Source organism: Fusarium flagelliforme, assembly GCF_020744385.1.
Source record: "Fusarium flagelliforme strain FIESC 12 MPI-CAGE-AA-0113 chromosome Unknown B0J16scaffold_6, whole genome shotgun sequence".
In the NCBI taxonomy this organism is placed as follows: domain Eukaryota; kingdom Fungi; phylum Ascomycota; class Sordariomycetes; order Hypocreales; family Nectriaceae; genus Fusarium; species Fusarium flagelliforme.
In genome coordinates, this window is record NW_025763508.1 from 2,544,780 (window position 1) to 2,565,782 (window position 21,003).

Sequence of the window (21,003 nt, forward strand, 5' to 3'; positions counted from 1 at the left end):
CCCAAGGCCCCCACCACCACCGACGCAGCTCTGCCTGGCATCACAACCTCTGAGACTATTATTGCTCTCACATCCGGAACCGAGACCGGCACCGCCACCACCCAGACTTCTCCTGCAACCACCACTGAGGCTGCTTGCTCTCAGTACACTCCTTTCGAGGAGCAGCCCGCTGATTGCGGCAAGACGGGCACTGCTCCCAACTGTGCTGATAAGATCATCGGCACTCCTTCTACTTGTGTAGACTGGAAGGAGTGTGGTAACACTTGTGGCAAGACCCTTGGCTGCAAGTCTTTCTCTGTCCAGGGAAGCACTTGCACACTCTACGAGACTCTCATTGAGGAGCTTGGCTTCACCCCCGGTCTCGGCTCAAGCAGGTTCTACGATCTTGAGCTCTGCTTCACATGTGCTGAGGAGTCTTCCGCTACTTCTGGTACTCAGACCACCGAGACTGGTATTGAGACTGCCACTGGAACCCAGACCACTGAGACCGCCGCTGGTACTCAAACCACCGAGACTGATGTTGAGACTGCTACTGGAGCCCAGACTACCGCTACTTCTGGTACTGAGACTGCCACGGGTACTCAAACCACTGAGACCACCGCTGAAACTGGCGCCGGTATCCAGACCACCGAGACTTCTGCTGAGAGTTCCGCTGCAACCCAGACCACCGAGACCTCTGCTGCTGCCAACACTGACACCACAGAGACCGCCACATCTACTGAGACCATCTCCGAGTCTATCTCTGAGTCTGGCACAACTACTGCTGCTGCTACCACCACTACCAAGGCTGCCTGTGCCGCTTATACCCTCAAGGCCGACGCTCCCACCACTTGCGGCAAGTTCGGCAAGCCTGCTTCCAACGTTGACTACGATGTACTCGGCGAGGATATCGTCGGCAACGCCTACGCCAATGACTGTGCTATCAAGTGTGCCGATCTCCGCATCGAGCTTGACCCTGAAGCACGATGCCAGACGTTCTCTTTCAAGGATGGTGTATGCAAGTTCTACAACACTCCTGTGAGTGTTCTTCACATCGAGCAATGCTCCATCACCGATGGTGCCCACTTCTACGACCTTGTCGATTGTTACTCTTGCCACGAGGATGCTGCTCCTACCACCACCGAGACCGCTGCTGAGACTGGTACTACTTCCACCGAGGTCATCGCCGAGTCTGACACAACTACCACTGCTGCTGCTACCACCACTACTGAGGCTGCTACCACTACCGAGGCTGCTACCACTACCGCTGGTGCCTGCACTGCTGGTTACACCACCATCGCCAGTGCCCCAATTGAGAAGTGCAACGTCGAGGGCATGCCTAACAATGGCGCGCAGAGTTTCAACGACTACACTGTCAGCGGTCCCGATGAGTGCGCTGCCAAGTGCGCTGCCGATGGGCAGTGCGCCACCTTTGCGTACTACACTGGCATGCAGCGCTGTGAGCTCTTCTCTGACGATGTTGGCGCTCTGAACATCGCTCCCTGTGATGTCGACATCAACGGCATGTGCGCGGAGGATGGATTCTTCTACGAGTTGAACGCCTGCTACGCCAAGTGCGACGGAGGTGCTTCTCCTGCCACCACTACCGAGACTTCTTCCGAGGCTCTCACCACTACCACTGGAGCTGCCACCACTACCGAGACTTCTTCCGAGGCTCTCACCACTACCACTGGAGCTGCCACCACTACTACTGAGGCCGCTATCACTTCCTCCACCGAGGCTGCTGACACCACGACTACCGAGGCTGCCACCACTACCACTGAGGCCGCTGTCATCACTACCACCACTACCGAGATGGAGACTTCCACCACTGAGGCTGCTACCACCACCACCGAGGCCGCTCCCGTCTGCACAAACTACATTCCCAAGCCTAACCGCCCCAGCACTTGCGGTCAAGAGGGCCGAGTTGCCTGCAGCGATTCCGAGAAGCTGGGTTCCTCCTTCTATGCCTACAACGCCGACAAGTGTGGTAAGGTCTGTGGAACTACTGAGGGCTGCAAGACCTTCTCTTTCAAGAAGAGCACATCCAAGTGCCAGCTCTACAAGTCTGCCCTTGAGAGCCTCCAGTTCCGTCCTTGCACCACCGGCGTCAAGTTCTACGACCTTGAGAAGTGCTACACCTGCCAGAACGAGGAGACCCCTGCTCCTCCTGCCACTTGCGCCAAGTACGTTCCCAACTTCGCCAGCTGCGGCCAGAACACCCACTGTGGTACCCCCGGTTCCATCTGCGAGGAGGAGCGCATCCCTAACGCTGGTGATGCTTCGTGCCTTGAGAACTGTGCCAAGAGCTGTATTAGCTTTGGTACCGAGTGCAAGTACTTCAGCTACAAGCCTGCCTCTAACCGCTTCTCCGCCAAGTGCAACTTGTACAAGTCTGGCAAGATCACCAAGGACAGCAGGTACAGCACCAAGTTCTACGAGCAGCCTTGCTTCAAGTGCCAGGGTCCTACCTCTACCTAAGCGTATCACGGAGGCGAGGAATCTTGAGCAATTCGTGTTCCATGATGAGTCGAGAAAAGCATTTCTTTCATTTTTCTATGACTGTACGATTTTGAGGAGGATTCTTTGAACAGCATTTTATGTAATTTTTTTTCATCTACATACCTTTAGATATGAACATATGACATGGGCAACCATTATTTTGTCCCTGATCGAAATATTGTGACTTCAGATCCCAACATGTGAAGATACCATCAACAAACAGTGAAGTGAGAATGTTTGGGATTCTGATTGTGGCAATCCATCTCAAGATGAGTATTCGTCTATTGGTCATGACCATCTAACCCGACAACTTTGAGGCTTTTACTCTGCTCCTCATCTAGTCGTATGCAAGTGTTATACATATTCTATACATTGTTTTACAGCCCATCGCCATCAACCAGAACTGGCACGTCTGTCTGTTCCAGCTTCTGAGAGACGGGCGAGTCGCCTTCTAAAATCCCATTTCTTTAATACCTCAGTCTTTCAAGAGCACCTCGCCCTCTTTCTCTAACTTCTCTTGTTGCTCCTTCTCCTCCTTCTCCTTATTAATCTTGGCCTGTTTCCATGGAGGAACCTTGGGCTCTCTTTTCATAACCACTGCACCCATTATTAGCACAAGTTCCTAACAACCCACGGCGATAACTTACGTCTTTGGAACAGATCATAACTCGTAACCAAGAAAATCGGCATTCCAACCATAAACTTCAACCAATTCCTTTCCAGTTGCTTATACCTCTTTTTATAATCCTCCTTCTCCTTCTTTTCCTTCTCCTCTTCTAACTCCTTTTTCGTAAACACCTTCCTCTCTGACTCTCCACCCTGTTCTCGCTTTTCCCTCTCCTCTTTAATCCTGTCTAGTCGTCTTTGTCTCGCTTCTCGTAGTTGCTCTTCTCGCTCCCTGGCTAAAGCGGCCGATTTCTCTTGTAACCGTTGCTGGAGCTCAGAAGATTGGTCTGACGTTGTAGAAGTTACACGCACTTTCGAGGGCTTCTCGCTGGGTGCGGCATTATTGTTGATACGGCGGTTATTTGGTATCGTTGTTGAGAATGCGCATGTTGGTGGGGATCGTGGGTTGCAGCGAGAAGGGCATTCGAGACGTGATGATCGCAAGAGGGCTTTTGAGGCCACTTTACGTGGCGCGAGACGTAGAGACATCGTATCGGCGTATATGAATGAGCGACTCGGGTATAATGGACAGGCGTTGGAGTGTTGTAGAGTTATAGAACGTCGCCAAGAATTAAAGATTGATGGGACTGAGTCGGAAAAAGATCGTCAATTCCTTATCGATAAGGAGAGCAACTGAACTGTCACTGAGCTTCAACTTTCAAACACTTCACATTTTATATAAGACAGTATTTTCAAAATTTCATCTTCGATATCAATTCTTCAATACCAAGTAGCGTTTTGCTAGACAGTATGTTTTAATTATACAATTACTAAATCTTCCCAAACGCCTTTTGCAGTCATCCACCATGTATACACCCTCGTGATGGTTCTACGTTCAGTCTTATACTACCCCCAATCAATCGTCATCCGTGTATCGAGGCCCAGTGGCTGCAGGGGTCTCTGGCGGTCCGTAAGTGGCTCCAGGCGTGGGAGCGCCGTAGTAACCAGGCGTAGGAGCTCCAGCTGGAGTAGGTGCCGAGTCTGCTCCCCATCCACCTTGCCAGCCACCAGGTGTTGGCGCGCTGATAGCAGCGGGTGTAGGTGCCGAGTAAGCACCAGGTGTAGGTGCGTTCATGGCACCAGGAGTTGGGGCACCAAGAGCACCGCCGGGCGTAGGGGCATCGTACGAGTTAGAACCCCATCCATCACCACCGCTGGCTCCAGGAGTTGGCGCACTAACTCCCCAGGCAGGAGTCTTGGATCCCGAGCCCCAGCTGTCGCCTCCACCATATGCCGGTGTACGTGATCCAGCACCGAAAGCATCACCAGGAGCAGGGGTTCTTCCACCAGCCTGCCAAGCGGGTGTGCGTCCACCAGATCCGTAAGCAGTACGGTTGCCGTCGTAAGGGTTGACGGTTCGTGAGCCATCTGCCCAAGCTGGTGTTCGGGCGCCTGACATATCTGGGCCCTTCCAAGCAGGTGTTCGTCCACTTGCAGCAGGTGCTGTATCATGTTAGCATTACGAATCTGTACCAATGACAAACAAACTTACTTCGTGATCCCCAAGCAGGCACTCTGTCAGAGTTACCACCTGCCATGGGTGTGCGAGAGCCGCCCTGCCATCCTGGCACACGGTCGCCGCCGCCGCCACCGCCACGTCCAGCACCACCACCATACCCACCGCGGCCTCCTCGGCCGGCGATATCGATGGTGGCTCCAGTCGTCTTGTTCTTGAAGCTCAAGTTATCCTTAGGCACAGTGATAGTCTTGCTCTTTGTGTGCAGCTCGACACGAGCATGTGTGTCAGTGGTGTCCTTGACAATACCCAGAAGACCTTTGTAGGCTCCCTTCCTGATAATAACAGTCTGTTCAATCGCCTTGTCCCGGCCAAAAGATCTGGGTTGTTGTTGAACAGGCTTGTTCTCACTTCCATTCTTATGCAGCTTGAGCGCTGGGTTCATGGCTGTCAGATCAGGCCCGGTCGATGCGGCGGTGTTGACTCGGCCTCCCTTGGCAGCAATGGTCTGGACCATGTTGGCCTTGGTAACAAAGACACCAGCATGCTCCTTGTTATCGTTGGTATGTAGGAAGATGTACGAGCGATGAATGTGGATGATCTTGCCCTGGCGCTGCTGACCAGTGTACTCCTTGACAACATCCTCTAGGCGAATCTCAGCACCATGTCGATCAACGGCCACAGCTGTCTTTCGCTTGGGAATCTTGTTGGAAATTTGGGATGGCATAACCTGGCGAGGTGTTCCGAATTGATCAAGGACTGCAAGTGATTCGCGATCAACCTTAACAACACAACCCACGGTTGTGGGATCGAGCTGTACCAAATCTTGTAGTGAGTACTGACCCAGAGAGCCTTGGCCACCAATATCACTGGCTTCGCGCAAATCCTTGCTGAAGACTGTGATTTCATTGTTTGTCTGATCTGTCAGGAGAGTGACCTTGTCCTCGTTGATGGCGACAACCATTCCCACCTCATCTCTGAACTTGCTTCCGCCAATGACCTTGACGTGGTCACCAACGTTGAAGCGCTTGCGGAGTGCTCTGATAGGGACGTCAATCTCCTGTCCGACAAGTTCACCTTCGGTAACAGTGATCGAAACGACATCGGAGTGAACGCGCATCGCCTTACCGACAACACCCTTCTGCTCACCAGTGTAAACCTCGACGACATCACCTGGGAGGTACGTAGCCAGCGCATTGCTATCTTTGAGACTGTGAGCCAGGGCCTTGAGATCGAGGTTCTCAGTTCCGTCCTCAGCTCCTGAAGCGAACCTGGTGACCTCTTCAAGAGAGGGGTTCACATCGGTAACTATAAGTTTGTCGATAGCGATGTCCTTGACTTGGAAGCCATTCTCGAACTCTTCATTGTTGTATGTCCAAGTACCAGCGGTAGGGTTTCCTTGGAGCGCCCTAGGATTACGCTTTCGGGCTTCCACTTCGCTGAACAGTCTTTGAGGAGGCTTAGGGACACCAGCACCACCGAAAGGTCGCTTGCGCTTGCCATCGGCAGTCAAAGACGAGTCTCGCATGCCATAGTCCAATCGAGGAATAAATCGAACACGAGCTTCCAGACCGTTTTCAGTAACATCGATGACCTGGGCAAGATCACCATTGTGCTTCGGAGGTCTTCGAAGGCGGACCCAGGCTCCAGGCTCCAGAGTCGGTGTTTTAGAAACACGGAACAGCTCAGGCATATCCTTGAGATCAACAAGGATCATCTTGGAATGGGGATAGACGTTCATCATACTGTCCAATCCCTTCAAGATGTCGGTTTGACGACGGGCTTCAACATAGACGAAACCCTTCATGATGGAATCGGTACCTCCACGTTCGAACGCAGAAAGGACGGCGAGTTCGTCCTTTGTTCCCACTCTCTCTTCGATGCGCTTCATGATAGAGAAGACAACCTCTCGCTCTTTTCCTTCTTTACAACGAACGGCCCAAATGCTGGGGTCGTCCACAGTAGGGAGGAGCAGTCGCTTGGGAACCACTGATACGTCTCGGAAGCCTTTGCCGGAGCGCTTGTTACCGTATCTCTGTCGCAGGATCTCTGCCTGTTTCTCGGCATCCATGCTGGAGTCCATATCCCTGCGGCGATCGAGCTCGCGATGTCGTCGGTCATCGTCAATACCGGTTTCCGCGATATCGTCTGGATGATCGTTGGTGATGAAGTCTCCTATCTCTTCGCCCAGTAGCTCGTCGTCCTCGCCCTCGTCTTCATCGTCGACTTCGGCTTCGATATCGAAGAAATTGGCACCTCGCTCCTTTCTGCGCTTTCTGCGATGGCCCTAAAGGGGGTCAGCATCCATCAAGAAAGTAGGCAGCAAACGCGCCAGGATGGATCAAAGTCTCCTTACCTGTTGAACATCTTCGTCCTCCTCATCTTCCTCTTCCTCTTCATCTTCGTCATCGTCATCGTCGCGACGTCTGCCACCGGTTTCCTCTTCCTCCTCTTCTTCTTCTTCCTCCTCCTCGTCGTCATCGGCGGCGTGTCGCGATTTGGAGGGTCGCTCATCCTCGTCATCGTCATCATCGCGAGCGATGGGGCTGCTTCCGCGCTTCACTTTCTGGTGTTCGCCATCTTGTTCATCGTCGGATATATCTGCAGGCGCAGGGTTGAAATCTTCCTCGTCCTCAGAATCGTCGAAGCGCGAAGGGTCGTGAGAAGACATAGTGGCGAGGAGCCGCGACACGTAGCGTGTCTTTGGTGTTTGTCCGGGTGTTTGTCGCTCGAGTATGAAAGAATGAAAGAAATATTAAGTGACAGCGATGTGAGAAGAGAAAATTAAAGGTTATTTGATGGATGACAAAGATGAACAATGAAAGAAAGTCAAAGCAGCTCCGAGTAATGTTAGAGCTCCAGACGGTAAAATGCCGGGCGTTGTGCAGTGCATTATTTCATGAATAGTGGGTCCAGCATTGTGCAGGTTCAGCTCACTATCATGCGTCCCAGTATGGAGCTTTTGGAGATGATATTAACGGCTGGGCTGTGATTGACTGTAAAAGTAAGTGGGATATTTACTTCAATCTCACATGGAGGGCTATGGATATTGTTCTATCGGTTCCCCAAAGCATAACTAACGTGCAAGTTCGAACGGCGCATGTTATTGCTCAAACTCGATGTACAAACACTCACCACTGGGTGTATTGCGCTCCGGCAAACATCAATGCTTTCCATCATTAAAGTGGCCACTTGTTTACAAGCAAAACTGAAATATCGAGTTACGAATAGAATTTAGATACAATTAAGATAGCGAAATGTACATTTCCCACTCCTGACTCAAAACTGACTTGAGGTACGGTAGGTACGTCAACTTGAGATACCCTACAGGCTTAACATCATGTCTTTTTTGAGGACATATATGAACAGTTCTCTGATCGTAAATATTCAGCAAATTTTCTCATCATCTATATATACTCCAACGCTAGCCTCCAATGTAACCTGCGTTCTATACTTATACTGTCCCCCTTCTCTGGCCAGACTTTTGAGATCTCATAACCCAAGCCTCGATAAACGAATACAATAGACTTTCCTCCAAACCCAGCCTCATTTCACGACTCGATTCGATTCGTTTGCCTTGGACGGGAGCGCAAATTTCCGGATATAGGTTCGTGTTTGTTTTATATCGTTCAAGACCCTTCAACCGCCGCCCTCGTTTTGTTCCAGCCAACTAGAGTATGTCGCAGATGCTCCAAACCAACTTTCAGAAACCCTCTTAAAATAATAACTCCAGGCTTTGCAGAATGCAATGTACCGTACCCTTAACTAGCCATTCTACGTGATTCGAGCAATGTTTCTGGATCACCGCCAGATGCCATGCTCTACGTTTTATGAATGACATCAGCCTGCCCATTACTGTGTCTTCACATGACTCTTGTTCCCCAGATACCACGGCCAGCGCCAACACCCAGCCACTCGCCACAGTCGGAGTTGGGAAGTTGAGGTACCCAGCCCAAGTTGCCAATCTCGTAATCGCATTGCCAGGCGGCAACGGGGCTTTTGGGGTTGTCTTGTTGAGGTGTGCCATTCAAGGGTTGACCTGAGTTGTAAATATCCCACAAGAGAACCTGGCAATCGTCACCGCCGGAAGCAAGCATTCCTCGTCGATGGGGCGACCATTCGATACAGTTGATGTTTCCACCATGTCCACGCAGCTCGAGCAAGGCCTGGCCAGGTTGTCGCACATCTAGAATTCGAATAACGTTGGTGTCTTGAGCGAAGGTAGCAAGGAGATGGGTATCGTGAGGTGAAGTAGCAAGGCGAAGCAGAGGCGGAGGGTTGGCCATCGTTTGCTGGGCCAGTGTTGGACTAACACGACCACCGTTGGGGTCTATTTAAAAGTCAGTACCATGGAGAAAAAAAGATAAGTTTGCGCGAAACTTACCTCGCTCTTCCTTGCCTGTTGGCTCGTAAATAATTGTAGAGTGCTCCAGACTTCGAAGATCGAACATGCGGACACTACCATCCTGACCACAGCTGACAAAAACATCCACACTTTTGGCGCAGAACCTAACATCGTAAACCTCTTTATCGTGGGCAATGAGCTGAGTCTTTGCCGTGAGTGAGGGAATATCCCAGATGGTACATGTCGTATCTATGCTGGACGTAATGATAAGACTGGGAGAGACGGTGTTCCAATCGAGTGACGTTAGAGGCGCGGTATGATCCGGTGTCTTCGAGTTGGACAGTAAAGCGAGAGGGGTTAACTTGGTGGTGGGATTGTCGCGACGGCCGATGGTACCACCAGGTGTAGAGGGGTTGTTCTCACTAGGAAGAGACCACAATCGCAAATGGTCGCCCGAAGTCGCGAGCAGGTCAGTGGACTGCTTCTGCGACGATGGAGGCTCCCATAGCAGGCGGGTCACAGGGTAAGAGTGGGTAGCTTCGGCAGCTTTGGTGAACTCAAGGCTATACTTGGATGAACCAGGAGTGTAGACGTCCTGAGGAGTCGGCGCGATATGACTATCGAGAATTTGAATCTGTCACCGTTAGCTGTTGGACACGAGAAATTGTCGCCTTGCATGACGCACAAAATTATGTCCATCTTCCAAGTAGCTCCCCACAGCGAGCTTGCCAGCACCATTACCATGGGCAGGCCACTTGCACCAATCGAAAGCGTAAATAGCCCAAGGCGCAAGGTAATTGCTCGTTCCTGGTTGGGCATTATTGGCATCATAGCCCATGGCAGCTCCTGTACCATCGGACATGCTCGAGTCGGCGCGGGGACGAATATCAGCTAGGCCGAGCGGGGTGTTGGAAACGTTGCGCTGAGATCCTGGGGCATTGTACCGGGTAGTATCGATTGGCGACATGAGATGCGAAGACGAAGCACCGCTAGGCGTCGTGGGAGTATATGCGTGATAGCTTCCAGAGGAGCCATCGTAGCCAGCGGCTGGGCTGGAGCGGGAGTAGCTGTGGGACATGCTCAGCGGGGGTTTGCTCGCGATGCCGGTGGACGGGGAGCGTGAATGGTCGTAAGAAGGCTGGCCGTGCTGCGAGGGGAGCTGCAGTGGCTGCTGGGAGTGATGAGGAAGCTGCTGTTGCTGAGCTTGCGACGGCGGGTGGTGAGGGACGGATGAAGCAGCGGGAGAAGATTGCTGCACCGGCGAGGGCAAGTTGGGCGAGGCTGGGACGCCGCGAGCGGACAGGCCACCAGCGGGTTGGAGGACGTTGGGCACCGAAGTATTGGAAGGGTTCCTATAGTGGTGGGCGTTTGAGGGCGAGGACTCGAATTTGATCTGAGGAGTGTTTTCGTATTCTGTCGGCGACATAGAGATTGGACCACCAGTTTGGCTCAAACCCGACATGTGCAACTCGTTGTGCTGGGGCTGGGGTTGAGGGACAGATCCAGAGCCTGAGACTGAGCCTGAGCCAGAGCCAACTGGTCCTGGAGAGCCAGCGGGCATGGAGCCCACCTGCGACTGACGCAGTGAGGGAGAGAATTGCTGTGATTGGCTCATGATTGGATGGTTTGGGTGTTTCTTGGCTGCTTAATGACGGACCTGGCCTGGTCTGGCGTTAGGTTACCTATGGATCAGAAAACTTGACCTCTAAGCTCGAGGGCGCCAAAAACAAGTAACCGGCAAGTCCGCTTAAGGGACCATAAATTGACTCGATGATTTCGTTCTTTATGTTCTGAGTCGACTCGAGCGGCCGCAAATTGGCCTGGCGCGGAGCTAAATGACTGAACTGCAACTGCGACTGCGACTGCAACTGCAACGACAGTCTTGAAAGGAGCAAGAAAAGAAGTTTGAGCGACGTTAAGAATGAACGTTGCAGTCAATTAAACTTGAGGTGGAGCAAGGAACTCTCCCTTACAGTTGCGCTGGCCGTTGAGGGTGATCGGCAATTGAGGTTGATAAGCCAAAATGTAAGCAATTGCTCTGACCCGAATCGCGCACAATGCTGGACTGCTGGTGTTTCTGGTGGTGGAAGTAAAGGGAAACGTAAGCTCGGAAATTTTGACAAGATGCAAGAAAGAATGCGACGGGGATATTCGCTGGCGCAAGCAAACAAGACCTTGTCCAGCCTGGCTTGGCTAGGTCTTGATCGAGTCTGGTTCGGAGAAGGGAGGGGGTTAACCGGCGGGCTGATGAGGCGGGCTTCTTCCGCTGGAGTATAAGACGAAGGAAGCTTTCGGACTGGGTAATGAAATATTGCACAGGCTGATGTGTTTTATGTAAGAGGGTTATAATACGGTAAAACGGACTGTCCGGTATACAGCTACAAGTAATAAAACATACTTTCATCTAGAGTTGTGGCTTTTGCTTTAAGTCCAAAGTGGAACAACTCTGAGAGATGTTAATTCTGAAACACAAAGGTCCATATCCTGTAACTTGAATTGAATGGTGTCTGGGGAAAGGGTAAATTTGGAAACAATCCAGTAATACTGAGGGCTTCTAACCTGATGCTTGCTGACGTAGTGACTTATACTCAGTCTGTTTAAGCAAACGTGTTCCTTATAGTCTGAGTAGGTAGTAGGTATAAAAAGGTTATTTGATTACTGTTTTCCAGGTACATTGCATACCGTTTATTAACCTCGTATCCGATCCTATGAGTGCTTTGAGCATGGACAATCTTTATTTCATACACTAAACTGAAATTCTTTAAAATGTGTACTGGAGAATCACTGGTCGATACAGACCTTAGCCTCTACATTTGATTGCAAATATCATGTCTTATAAATATTTATCATCACATGAAGATGAAGCCCGTGACGCGGTGGTGGTACAGATCCACTCCCCGCCCTGTGGATCTCAGCAGCTCATGGCAGGTGCACCCATGTGGGCACATGCCAACCCCAGATCGTGTCCAAAGCTTCATAGCCAAGCTTCAACAACAGCTCTTGATGAACTTTAACGACTTATCATAACTTTATCCATTAATTACCAGTCCGCCAGCTGTTGTAACACATTCAAACAAATGCAAAACGTCAACCCTACACAACTCATACATCATCCAAATCCAAGCCGCGAATACCCGACTTTCAACGAATGCATGCGACAGCCCCCGACTTTGCGACAACGTTCCACACTCGTTGATCAAGATAGTCATTCGCCGGCCAGCCATATTTCTTAAGCGAAAATGTCTTCACCTTCGATGTTCGATCGCATCTCTAGTTCTCGTCAACGACTGCCCAACATCCCCTTACGTAGCCCTCCGATCCGAGAAGTCAGCGAGTATGACTTAGACGAGCTCGAACCGAGAAGCGACGACGTTCTCTTCGACCAGGAACCTCCGCGACCGAGACTTAGGAAAAATACCCAGCCAGTATCGACCACTTCCACTCGTCGATCTTCATCCCCTGCTTCGTTGGACAGCAAACATCGCTATTCCAACTCCCCTCCACATACCAGATCGAAACCAATCTTTGCCGGACCACCGCCCCCGATCGCATCTTCTATGCTGATAAACCAGCAATCTTCTCGACAATCTAACTCGTCAAGTCACTTCGATAACAGCAGGGGCTATGGCCTCCTAGCAGCCAGTAGGTTTGGCTCGAACAGCCCCAGCCAAAAGCATGTGGACAACCGGCCACGCCTCGATACCATATGGAGAAGCTTACAGAGACGAGAGAAGGCGCTTGAACGTGATATTCAGCAGCTTCTAGATCTTCAAGCGTCAGGTCTGGTTGCTGGAAGCGGAGATGGGGGATCCGAAAGTAACTTTGGAAGCGACACAGGTACTGGAGAGAGTACATTTTACTCCACGGCTACATCCAAGTCCCGAATGGTGAACTCATTACATATTCCTACACGGTCTACGCCTGATGGTAATGTCATCCCTGTGAGACAGCCGGCGCCAAACAAACCACGTGGTCTGAAAACAGCTCGAGTTGGTCTTCAGCGATCTATGGCCGCATTGGCAGAGCTAAAGGCCGAGGAGGATATGCATTTAAACTCGGCTCTGGAGCAAAGAAAGGATGCTTTAGCTTATCTTGATAAAGTAGGCAAAAGAAGGGATGCCATTTACTCCGAGCTTCATGCTCTGGAGAACGACGAGGAGGAGCCTCTAGGCCAAGAACTTCGACTGTTGGAAGAAGAACAGCACGACTTGGATCAAGAAATACAACTTCTTGAAGAGAAACTAGCCCGGGCTAAGAGGCGGCGCAGGTCGGTACGAGAAAGAGCGGAGGAAGTCAAGAACCGACGAGAGGCGGGCTTGAGTGGATATAGGGCAGCTGGTAAAGATGTCGATATGGAGGTCAGGACATTGATGCAGACGCCGCCCATCGCACCACTGGATGTTGATGCCCTTGGATATGGGGTAAACTCGCAGCAGAAAGAGGATACGGATATCCTGAGAGGCACTGAGTTCTTGCAGCTCCGCCCCGAACGCCGTACTATGGAAATGGCAAGAAATTGGTGGCAAGGAGAAATTGCTGCCCTGGAACGTCGCAAGGCAAAAATCTCGGAAGACCGTCAAGCTTTGACGGAAGGCTCAGAAGTCTGGTCTGAAGTAACTGGACTGGTTGCACAATTTGAGGCAAAACTGCGAGAGCTTGTGAAAGCTAGCCAGGCTGGGGATGCTGATGAAGAGCCACAACAAGCCGCGATGCGAAACCAACTGTCTGAGATGGATGATGTTGTTCAAGAGTTGCAGCATAGATTACAGATGGCCGAGTCGAAACACTGGAATCTCCTCATATGCGCAATTGGCGCTGAGTTAGAAGCCTTTATCGAAGCCAAAGCTCTCCTGAAAGAGACCATTGACCTCCCCGAAATGGCCCCTGCAGACGGTTCCCCTGAACACGATAGATCAACGGACAAATTAGAAGAGGAGAGTCAAGACGACCGAGAGGAAAGTCCCGATGAGAGCGACAATGAGGTTCCGGCTGATTTGTTGGTCTCCAAGCTCGAGGACCATGACCGCGACCCTCCTGATGGTACCCAGCAACAAAGCGTGGTACTGAAGAGAGATAGCTCGGGAGAAAATGACGTACCAGCCGAGTTCCTAGCAGAGCACGACCCGAACAAGATCGACTAGGAAACTGAGATTGTGGCGATGATAACGCTTATGAGTAGACAGCACTTATGAATGATGACCTACGACAGAGGCAGGAGGAACTTGGATAATCGAGTTGTGTTTGATACATCCCAGGGTGGTTATGGCCTCACACTATGGAAGGATAGAAAGTCATGGCGTTGTTGATAGTATCATTGATCCAATTCACATGCATAGTCATATATATCCGAACGCCTATCTGAAAATCCAGCGCGTCATCTCACGCGTGTCAGGTAGCTTTGTTCCATTCTCGCGCCCGTAAATCAAGTCGTCAATCGAAGCCTGAGTGGAGGTTTCCATGGTATCAATAGCGGTAAAGATGTGTCTCGTCGCTCATCGGGTTCGCTCGAAGTAGCCGCTGGAGCCGGCAATCGCAACGGACTGGTCCATAACCCATTCGCCAACGCCGAGGTATCGGTCGATCCAACCGGTGAACTCCTTGTTCTCACCGGCGACTCTGTCGGTCTTGAAGCTGTTTTGTATGGTTAGGATAGTTGGGAGATGCGCGGATGGTGTAGCTCACGTCAAACCGGTTGATCGCTTCATGCCGGCAAGGAAGGCCGAGACTGGGAGATGTTAGCCTATAAACCATGCAAAGCGACGCAAGATTCAACTTACAAAGAACAGCGTCGAACGCATAATGTGTCAGACGTCCGACCTTTGACCAGAGTCCGAAAGTCAGCAGGTTGAGGAGCTGTGAGGAGTCTTTAGCCACGAGGGCAGAGCTCCGGGGGTTGGAGTACATACCACCATGATGTCGATCGTTTAAGATGAGTTATTGGGAGTATACAAGTTGGATGATCGTTCGGTCTGGTCTCGGATCTGGAGGATCTCGCGGTGTGCTGTTCGTGAATGGAGTCGGGTCGATTTTACTCTAACCTTGGCTTAGTTCAGCATCATGCGACACAGCCCAGCCCAGCCGCCTCGGGAACCAGGCGGAAGTGGAGTTCACGGCAGGCCGGCGCCGAAAGCTCCGGGGAAGAGCCACATCACGTGTTAATTCGACCCAGATGCTTGGGATCTGTTTTGATCTGTGGATGTGAAGATGCAGAACATCTTGAGACGGGGATAGTTTTGTCTGGGTGTCATTGGCATCATATCATGATAATTAACTAGACCAAAGATAGACTCGCTAAGACGGAGCATGATGTTCTATTCCTAGTGAGACATGATGCTAAATAAACATTCGCCAAGCTGTAAATAACTCAACATGCTTGATACTGATACTCTCAACGGAACATCCTGATATGGCAATGCGCTTAATTAATTGATTGAACTGAATCAGATGCAGATGGGGCTGAATTACTATGTTGCATCGCAGCACGTTGCAATGTGCAGCCGCCGCTAGTCTCGTAGTCGCCGGACAGAGACAACCGCTTGTTCGCTGGCATTCCGGCGTTATTACAGAAAATCCACTCACAACTTTTTTTCTCATCTCAACGTCGGCGTGGGACGAGGTGAGATCCAGAGTCCAGACACGAGAGGGGTTCAAGGGTCTAGAAAGACTTCGCCGAAAGCATCGCCGTGTCTATCCCAAGAAGAGCAAGAGCCCAGAGAGTCAAACAAAATAATCCCTCATCCATGAGGCATAACATACAGTAGTATCAATGGTACAGCAATGAATGCTTGGGCATGCCGTATAAGGATCCTCTTTTTGGGCGGCCCCCGCGCTGCCAATCTTTTGACAACCATAGTTTACCCAACATGCTGGTGGTATCTACCGATATCTAAAACGACGTCGTTTCAATGCCGTTACTCAATGCAATGAGCTGTGTCTGAAAGACTGAAACCTCATTCGTGCCTGATGGGTGAGGGAGGGGCGGCCTGGAGGTGGGTTCGCTAACTTCGCTTTGATCTATTTTTCTGTTGAAGGACAGACACAGACATGTCGGTCAAGTCAGCCACAAGTCGTGTCGATACCTTGACACTTGGGATGCATTAGTCAGGAGATGGGGGTCTATCTCTGGTAGCTGAACCCAATGGTGATCTCCGCGGCCATGATAGTCATTATGTACATGTAGGTTGACGGTTAGAGCCGACCTCTTAGTTTAGGCTGCACCAACCAAAGTTGAGACATAAGAACGTTGGGCTATAGATAAGAGTCGTGATAATTCCCTCGCGTCATAGACATGACCTCTTGTTAGAGGCTTAGTGACGCGAACAGGTCTAACACTTGTCATGACAAGCATCAAGAATAGCAATGGCCTGCCTGTACAGGAAGCGAGTCGATCACTTTGAGTTGATATGTATCATGCCAAGATACTCTCGAACCCCTTACCTGTATGCAATACTAACATAAACCTTGACCCAATCGTAGCAGCATGCCTGAGCAAATAACTGACTGATTGGATTGAAAGCCAAGCAAAGTTTCATGACCGTTGTTGAGGGCGTTACGGAACAAGGTCAGGGCTAATGTTAATTCGTTGAATAGGGCGCTTCCCGTCTCCAATTCGGGCTGTTGGCACCAGCAAAATACCCTGCGTGCAGGGTGACTCAACGATTTGTTAAAGGGATAGTCAGCATTGACAAGCGGGGGATTGACACTGGACTGTTGCGCGTCTAGAGGCGAAGAATGTTGATCATTGACTGGAGAGAGATACTCCGTTAATGATTTGTCTGATAGCCCACTTCTCAAAATATTGGCTAATTCTGGCAGATAGAGATGCCCGTCGTTTTGGCGTGGGATAAACTGAAAGCAGTTCGCTAAAGACGCAGGAGCTACTGTCGGCTGCTGCAGTAGCGGGCGGAGTGCTTTGCCCCGAAAGGCCGCTAACAACAATTAAATCCCTGCTTACAAGATGGAATGGCAAAAGCCACCTAATGATAGCGGGGTTGATTTTTTGGTGGGGGAAAGCTGCGACGTATAGAGGGGGAGGCGACACAACAGCTTCCCGTCAGCTTCAGTGTTGGAGAACCAAGATGATAGTAAACAATGTTTTTTTTTTAGAATCTCGGTTATCTATGCTGAAGCATCAAGTGATACGTTCTACGAGGCATTGACCTTATTTATAACGAAAGCTTGGACAATTGTAGCGCTGAACTCTGCATCTGACATCCATCTCTCACGGGAAGCGGGGTGTGAGAGCTCTCCATAATTCTGAACCAGATCGCCAGAACGAGAGAAGAAAAAAAAGAAAAGAGAAAAAAAAAGCTCCTCTCCCTTATGGATCTCAACCACCGAAAGGACAGAGCTCAGACTGTCAAGTCCGCCATCCATATCCATGCTAAGTACATGTGAGGCAAGTACTCCGTAGCGCTACTCTTGGCTTGGCTCTTACCCCTCCAGTCATGATGGCTGTAAATTTCTTGGTGAGGTACGAATGTTTGTTGATTGGGGAGGAAAGAGCAAAGTACCTACCCTTACCCCTTCCCTCGAATGAAAGCGGTAGGTGTAGCGTCTAGAGGTAGGAATTTAGCCTTGCTTTGCCTTCCACGCTGTAGCTTTCCATAGGTTTGTCTTTATTATCATCACCACACCAACTCTACTTCTCCCTCCTCTTCTCTTTTTTCCTTCTCTCTCTTCTTTCATCTCTCATCAACCTTCTTGACCTTCGACGTCAAACAGCTCTACCTCCACTTACCCCTCTACGCCTCGACCTTTGCGAGCTCCCTCCTACATCGAACGCTGTCAATAAATAATACTAGGAAGAGCGCACGTTCCTCTGCCTCTTCTGATCATATCATCCTTTTGGATTATTATCGTACGGTGCAACACTCGTACAACAATATCTATACCCCTTTGTAAGTCAACATGCTACTACGCTGCACCAGGATGGGGACGTCTGCTGTGGCTTGGGCTACGGCGCTTCTCTGGTCATGACGATAGGGGAAATGTGTGGCAATGCTGGTTCTCGTAGATGCATTTCTGGTCTTCTTCTGGCTGTGGTTTGAGAAATCCCCTTGCTCGCGACCCAGAAATTACCAGCTGTCGGATTTGTTCTCGGTTCTTCTGGCCCGATTAGCGACAATCTGACGATTCTCAACTCGGCCCATCTATTGAGCTCATGGGGCACTCTGTGTCCTTCTCACCAGCCAAGCCAGCCGTCTTGACGTCGCGCCGAATGCTCTGCCCACCAAAATGCCACGCCCCATCCCTATCGCTCTTCCCAACACGTCACTTAACGTCAGATCCCGCGTCAGCCCCATGTCTCTGCTACACCTCACGAAGGAGTCTCCGTTGGCCTGCATTGCAAGTGTCCGCAGAACAACCTGATATCCCATATTTCTCGGTAGTGCGATCTTCAATCGTTTGAGCTACTGAGAGATATATATTCTTGGTGGTGTCCAGACTGTACCACATTTCCTGTTCCTTCACATCTTTATTCCCTTTTCAGCCAGAGCTACCCCGCCAAGCTCTTCTCCCACCAACAATTCACTAACCACATTCACAATGCCTCAGAACTCACAAAAAGAGAAAAGCGTCATGGCTGCCACCGCCCAGGACCACCTCGAGATGGGAGGCAAGATCTCATGGCTTGCCTCTCTCGACACCGCTTTCCGACCTGAGCGCAACTACCGCCGCTCATCCATCATCTGCACCATTGGCCCCAAGACCAACTCCGTTGAGGCCATCAACAAGCTCCGAGACTCTGGTCTTAACGTTGTCCGCATGAACTTCTCTCACGGTTCATATGAGTACCACAAGTCCGTCATTGATCATGCTCGTGAGTCCGAGGCTACCCACGCTGGTCGCAATGTCGCCATTGCCCTCGACACCAAGGGACCTGAGATCCGAACTGGTAACACTCCCAACGATGAGGATATCCCCATCAGCGCCGGTCACGAGATGAACATCACCACCGATGATGCTTACGCCACCGCTTGCGACGACAAGAACATGTAAGCAGCTCAGAATTGATGTAGCTTTCCCTTGCTAACTCTCCTAGGTACGTCGACTACAAGAACATTACTAGCGTCATTGAAGTCGGCCGTGTCATCTACGTCGACGACGGTGTCCTCGCTTTTGACGTCCTCAAGATCGTCGACGACAAGACCATCCGCGTCCGAGCCCGAAACAATGGTGCTATCTGCTCCAAGAAGGGTGTCAACCTGCCCAACACCGATGTCGATCTGCCCGCTCTTTCCGAGAAGGACAAGGCCGATCTGAAGTTCGGTGTTGAGAACAACGTCGACATGGTCTTTGCTTCATTTATCCGCCGCGCTCAGGATATCTACGATATCCGTGAGGTCCTCGGTGAGCAGGGCAAGCGCATCCAGATCATCGCCAAGATCGAGAACCGACAGGGTCTGAACAACTTTCGCGAGATCCTTGCGGCCACCGACGGTGTCATGGTTGCCCGTGGTGATCTCGGTATCGAGATTCCCGCCGCTGAGGTTTTCGCCGCCCAGAAGAAGCTCATTGCCATGTGCAACCTTGCTGGCAAGCCCGTCATCTGTGCCACCCAGATGCTCGAGTCCATGATCAAGAACCCCCGCCCTACCCGTGCCGAGATCAGCGATGTCGGTAACGCCATCACTGACGGTGCTGACTGTGTCATGCTTTCCGGTGAGACAGCCAAGGGTAGCTACCCCTCCGAGGCTGTCAAGGAGATGCACGAGACCTGTCTCAAGGCTGAGAACACCATCCCCTACGTCTCCCACTTCGAGGAGATGTGCACTCTCGTCAAGCGCCCCGTCAGCACTGTCGAGTCTTGCGCCATGGCTGCTGTCCGCGCCTCTCTCGATCTTGGTGCCGGTGGTATCATTGTCCTCTCCACCTCCGGAGAGTCGGCCCGCATGCTTTCCAAGTACCGACCCGTCTGCCCCATCTTCATGGTCACCCGAAGCCCCACAACATCTCGATTCGCCCATCTGTACCGTGGTGTCTACCCCTTCCTGTTCCCTGAGCAGAAGCCCGACTTCGCTCAGGTCAACTGGCAGGAGGATGTTGACCGCCGAATCAAGTGGGCTGTCAACAACGCTCTTCAGCTTAACGTCCTGACCCCCGGCGACACCGTCGTCGTTGTCCAGGGCTGGAAGGGCGGCATGGGTAACACCAACACCCTCCGAATTGTCAAGGCCGACCCCGAGCACCTCGGAATTGGTCAGCTTCAGTAAAGAAAAAGTCTCATGAGGACATGGAGTGATGGGGAATTGTTTTATGCGCAAATTAATGATAGACAGGGCAATGATTGTTTCCAAGGTCAGGGTACTGGATTACGAATAAGTCACGTAAAGAATAAATAAACAGGGCAAAAGACCCTTTATGTCATGAATTTGAGCAACGTGATACATCTCGAGTGATAAGAAGATGCAACTGCGATGATATGTAACCTGGAAACGTATGGTAACTTGAAAGCCAGCATCTTAACTTAACATCGTGTTGAATTGCCAGATGGGCATCCTGAAGATCTGCCTATTCTGCCTCCTAGATCAAGTGCTGCAAGGATGAGAAGTTCAGGTCTCTCAAAACAAGGGTGCACCTGGACTTTGATTCATTGAACTTGACAGTACACCGAGCAGTGTAGTTTAGCAAAAGCCATTGTATTGAGCATAATGACAAGTAGATGTCTCATTCACTGCAGCACCAGAAAAGTGCCCGCGGATCTAAGTAACAACCGAGCTTATGCACTTATAACGGCTCGACCCGAACCTGTGGGCCATCAAGATGCATGTCAACTCACACGCCACAGTTGTTTGATACAGGGACCCTGAATTATCTCGCTCGGTGTAATAAAGGACCGAAATGAGCCTCATACCATGACATCGCACCACAACTCGGTGAGATACAGAATCAGACCACAAGACATCGTATCACGTTGCTTTACCAGGGGCTCGGTATTGTAACGGATCTTTGGACGGACCCTGTTTGGGGGTCTTTGTAGCTCCTGGTATGGGCGTAGACTTCCTGGTAAACTGGGGCGTTTCTACAGTCGGATGTACTCGTCCAACACTAC

The 21,003-nt window shown here is 50.9% G+C and overlaps 6 protein-coding genes across 6 annotated transcripts; 2 read left to right on the forward strand and 4 right to left on the reverse strand.

Annotated features, from left to right (window-relative positions):
- Positions 1-2,691: 2,691 nt before the first annotated feature.
- Positions 2,692-3,790, reverse strand: B0J16DRAFT_177580 (uncharacterized protein). Its single transcript, XM_046122537.1, has 2 exons — positions 3,129-3,790; positions 2,692-3,078 (listed from the first exon to the last, which is right to left on the reverse strand). The coding sequence occupies exons 1-2, from the start codon at positions 3,634-3,636 to the stop codon at positions 2,957-2,959; spliced, it is 630 nt and encodes a 209-aa protein (XP_045980384.1). The 5' UTR covers positions 3,637-3,790; the 3' UTR covers positions 2,692-2,956.
- Positions 3,791-3,844: 54 nt separating this feature from the next.
- B0J16DRAFT_291334 (transcription elongation factor SPT5) lies at positions 3,845-7,505 on the reverse strand. The gene is made up of 3 exons (XM_046124281.1): positions 6,960-7,505; positions 4,640-6,890; positions 3,845-4,590 (listed from the first exon to the last, which is right to left on the reverse strand). Exons 1-3 carry the CDS (start codon positions 7,272-7,274, stop codon positions 4,004-4,006), a joined length of 3,153 nt encoding a protein of 1,050 aa, XP_045980385.1. The 5' UTR covers positions 7,275-7,505; the 3' UTR covers positions 3,845-4,003.
- Positions 7,506-8,466: 961 nt separating this feature from the next.
- On the reverse strand, positions 8,467-10,563 carry B0J16DRAFT_357560 (WD40-repeat-containing domain protein; the record flags this gene model as incomplete). Its single annotated transcript, XM_046129545.1, has 3 exons — positions 8,467-8,933; positions 8,988-9,582; positions 9,634-10,563. 3 exons carry the CDS (start codon positions 10,561-10,563, stop codon positions 8,467-8,469), a joined length of 1,992 nt encoding a protein of 663 aa, XP_045980386.1.
- A 1,369-nt stretch (positions 10,564-11,932) lies between these two features.
- B0J16DRAFT_347766 (uncharacterized protein) lies at positions 11,933-14,244 on the forward strand. The gene has a single exon (XM_046128605.1). The coding sequence runs from the start codon at positions 12,188-12,190 to the stop codon at positions 14,087-14,089; it is 1,902 nt and encodes a 633-aa protein (XP_045980387.1). The 5' UTR covers positions 11,933-12,187; the 3' UTR covers positions 14,090-14,244.
- On the reverse strand, positions 14,245-15,269 carry B0J16DRAFT_347768 (uncharacterized protein). Its single transcript, XM_046128606.1, has 4 exons — positions 14,855-15,269; positions 14,726-14,801; positions 14,631-14,673; positions 14,245-14,579 (listed from the first exon to the last, which is right to left on the reverse strand). The coding sequence occupies exons 1-4, from the start codon at positions 14,858-14,860 to the stop codon at positions 14,441-14,443; spliced, it is 264 nt and encodes an 87-aa protein (XP_045980388.1). The 5' UTR covers positions 14,861-15,269; the 3' UTR covers positions 14,245-14,440.
- A 3,228-nt stretch (positions 15,270-18,497) lies between these two features.
- Positions 18,498-20,164, forward strand: B0J16DRAFT_272121 (pyruvate kinase; the record flags this gene model as incomplete). Its single annotated transcript, XM_046123598.1, has 2 exons — positions 18,498-18,946; positions 18,994-20,164. The coding sequence occupies 2 exons, from the start codon at positions 18,498-18,500 to the stop codon at positions 20,162-20,164; spliced, it is 1,620 nt and encodes a 539-aa protein (XP_045980389.1).
- Positions 20,165-21,003: the final 839 nt, after the last annotated feature.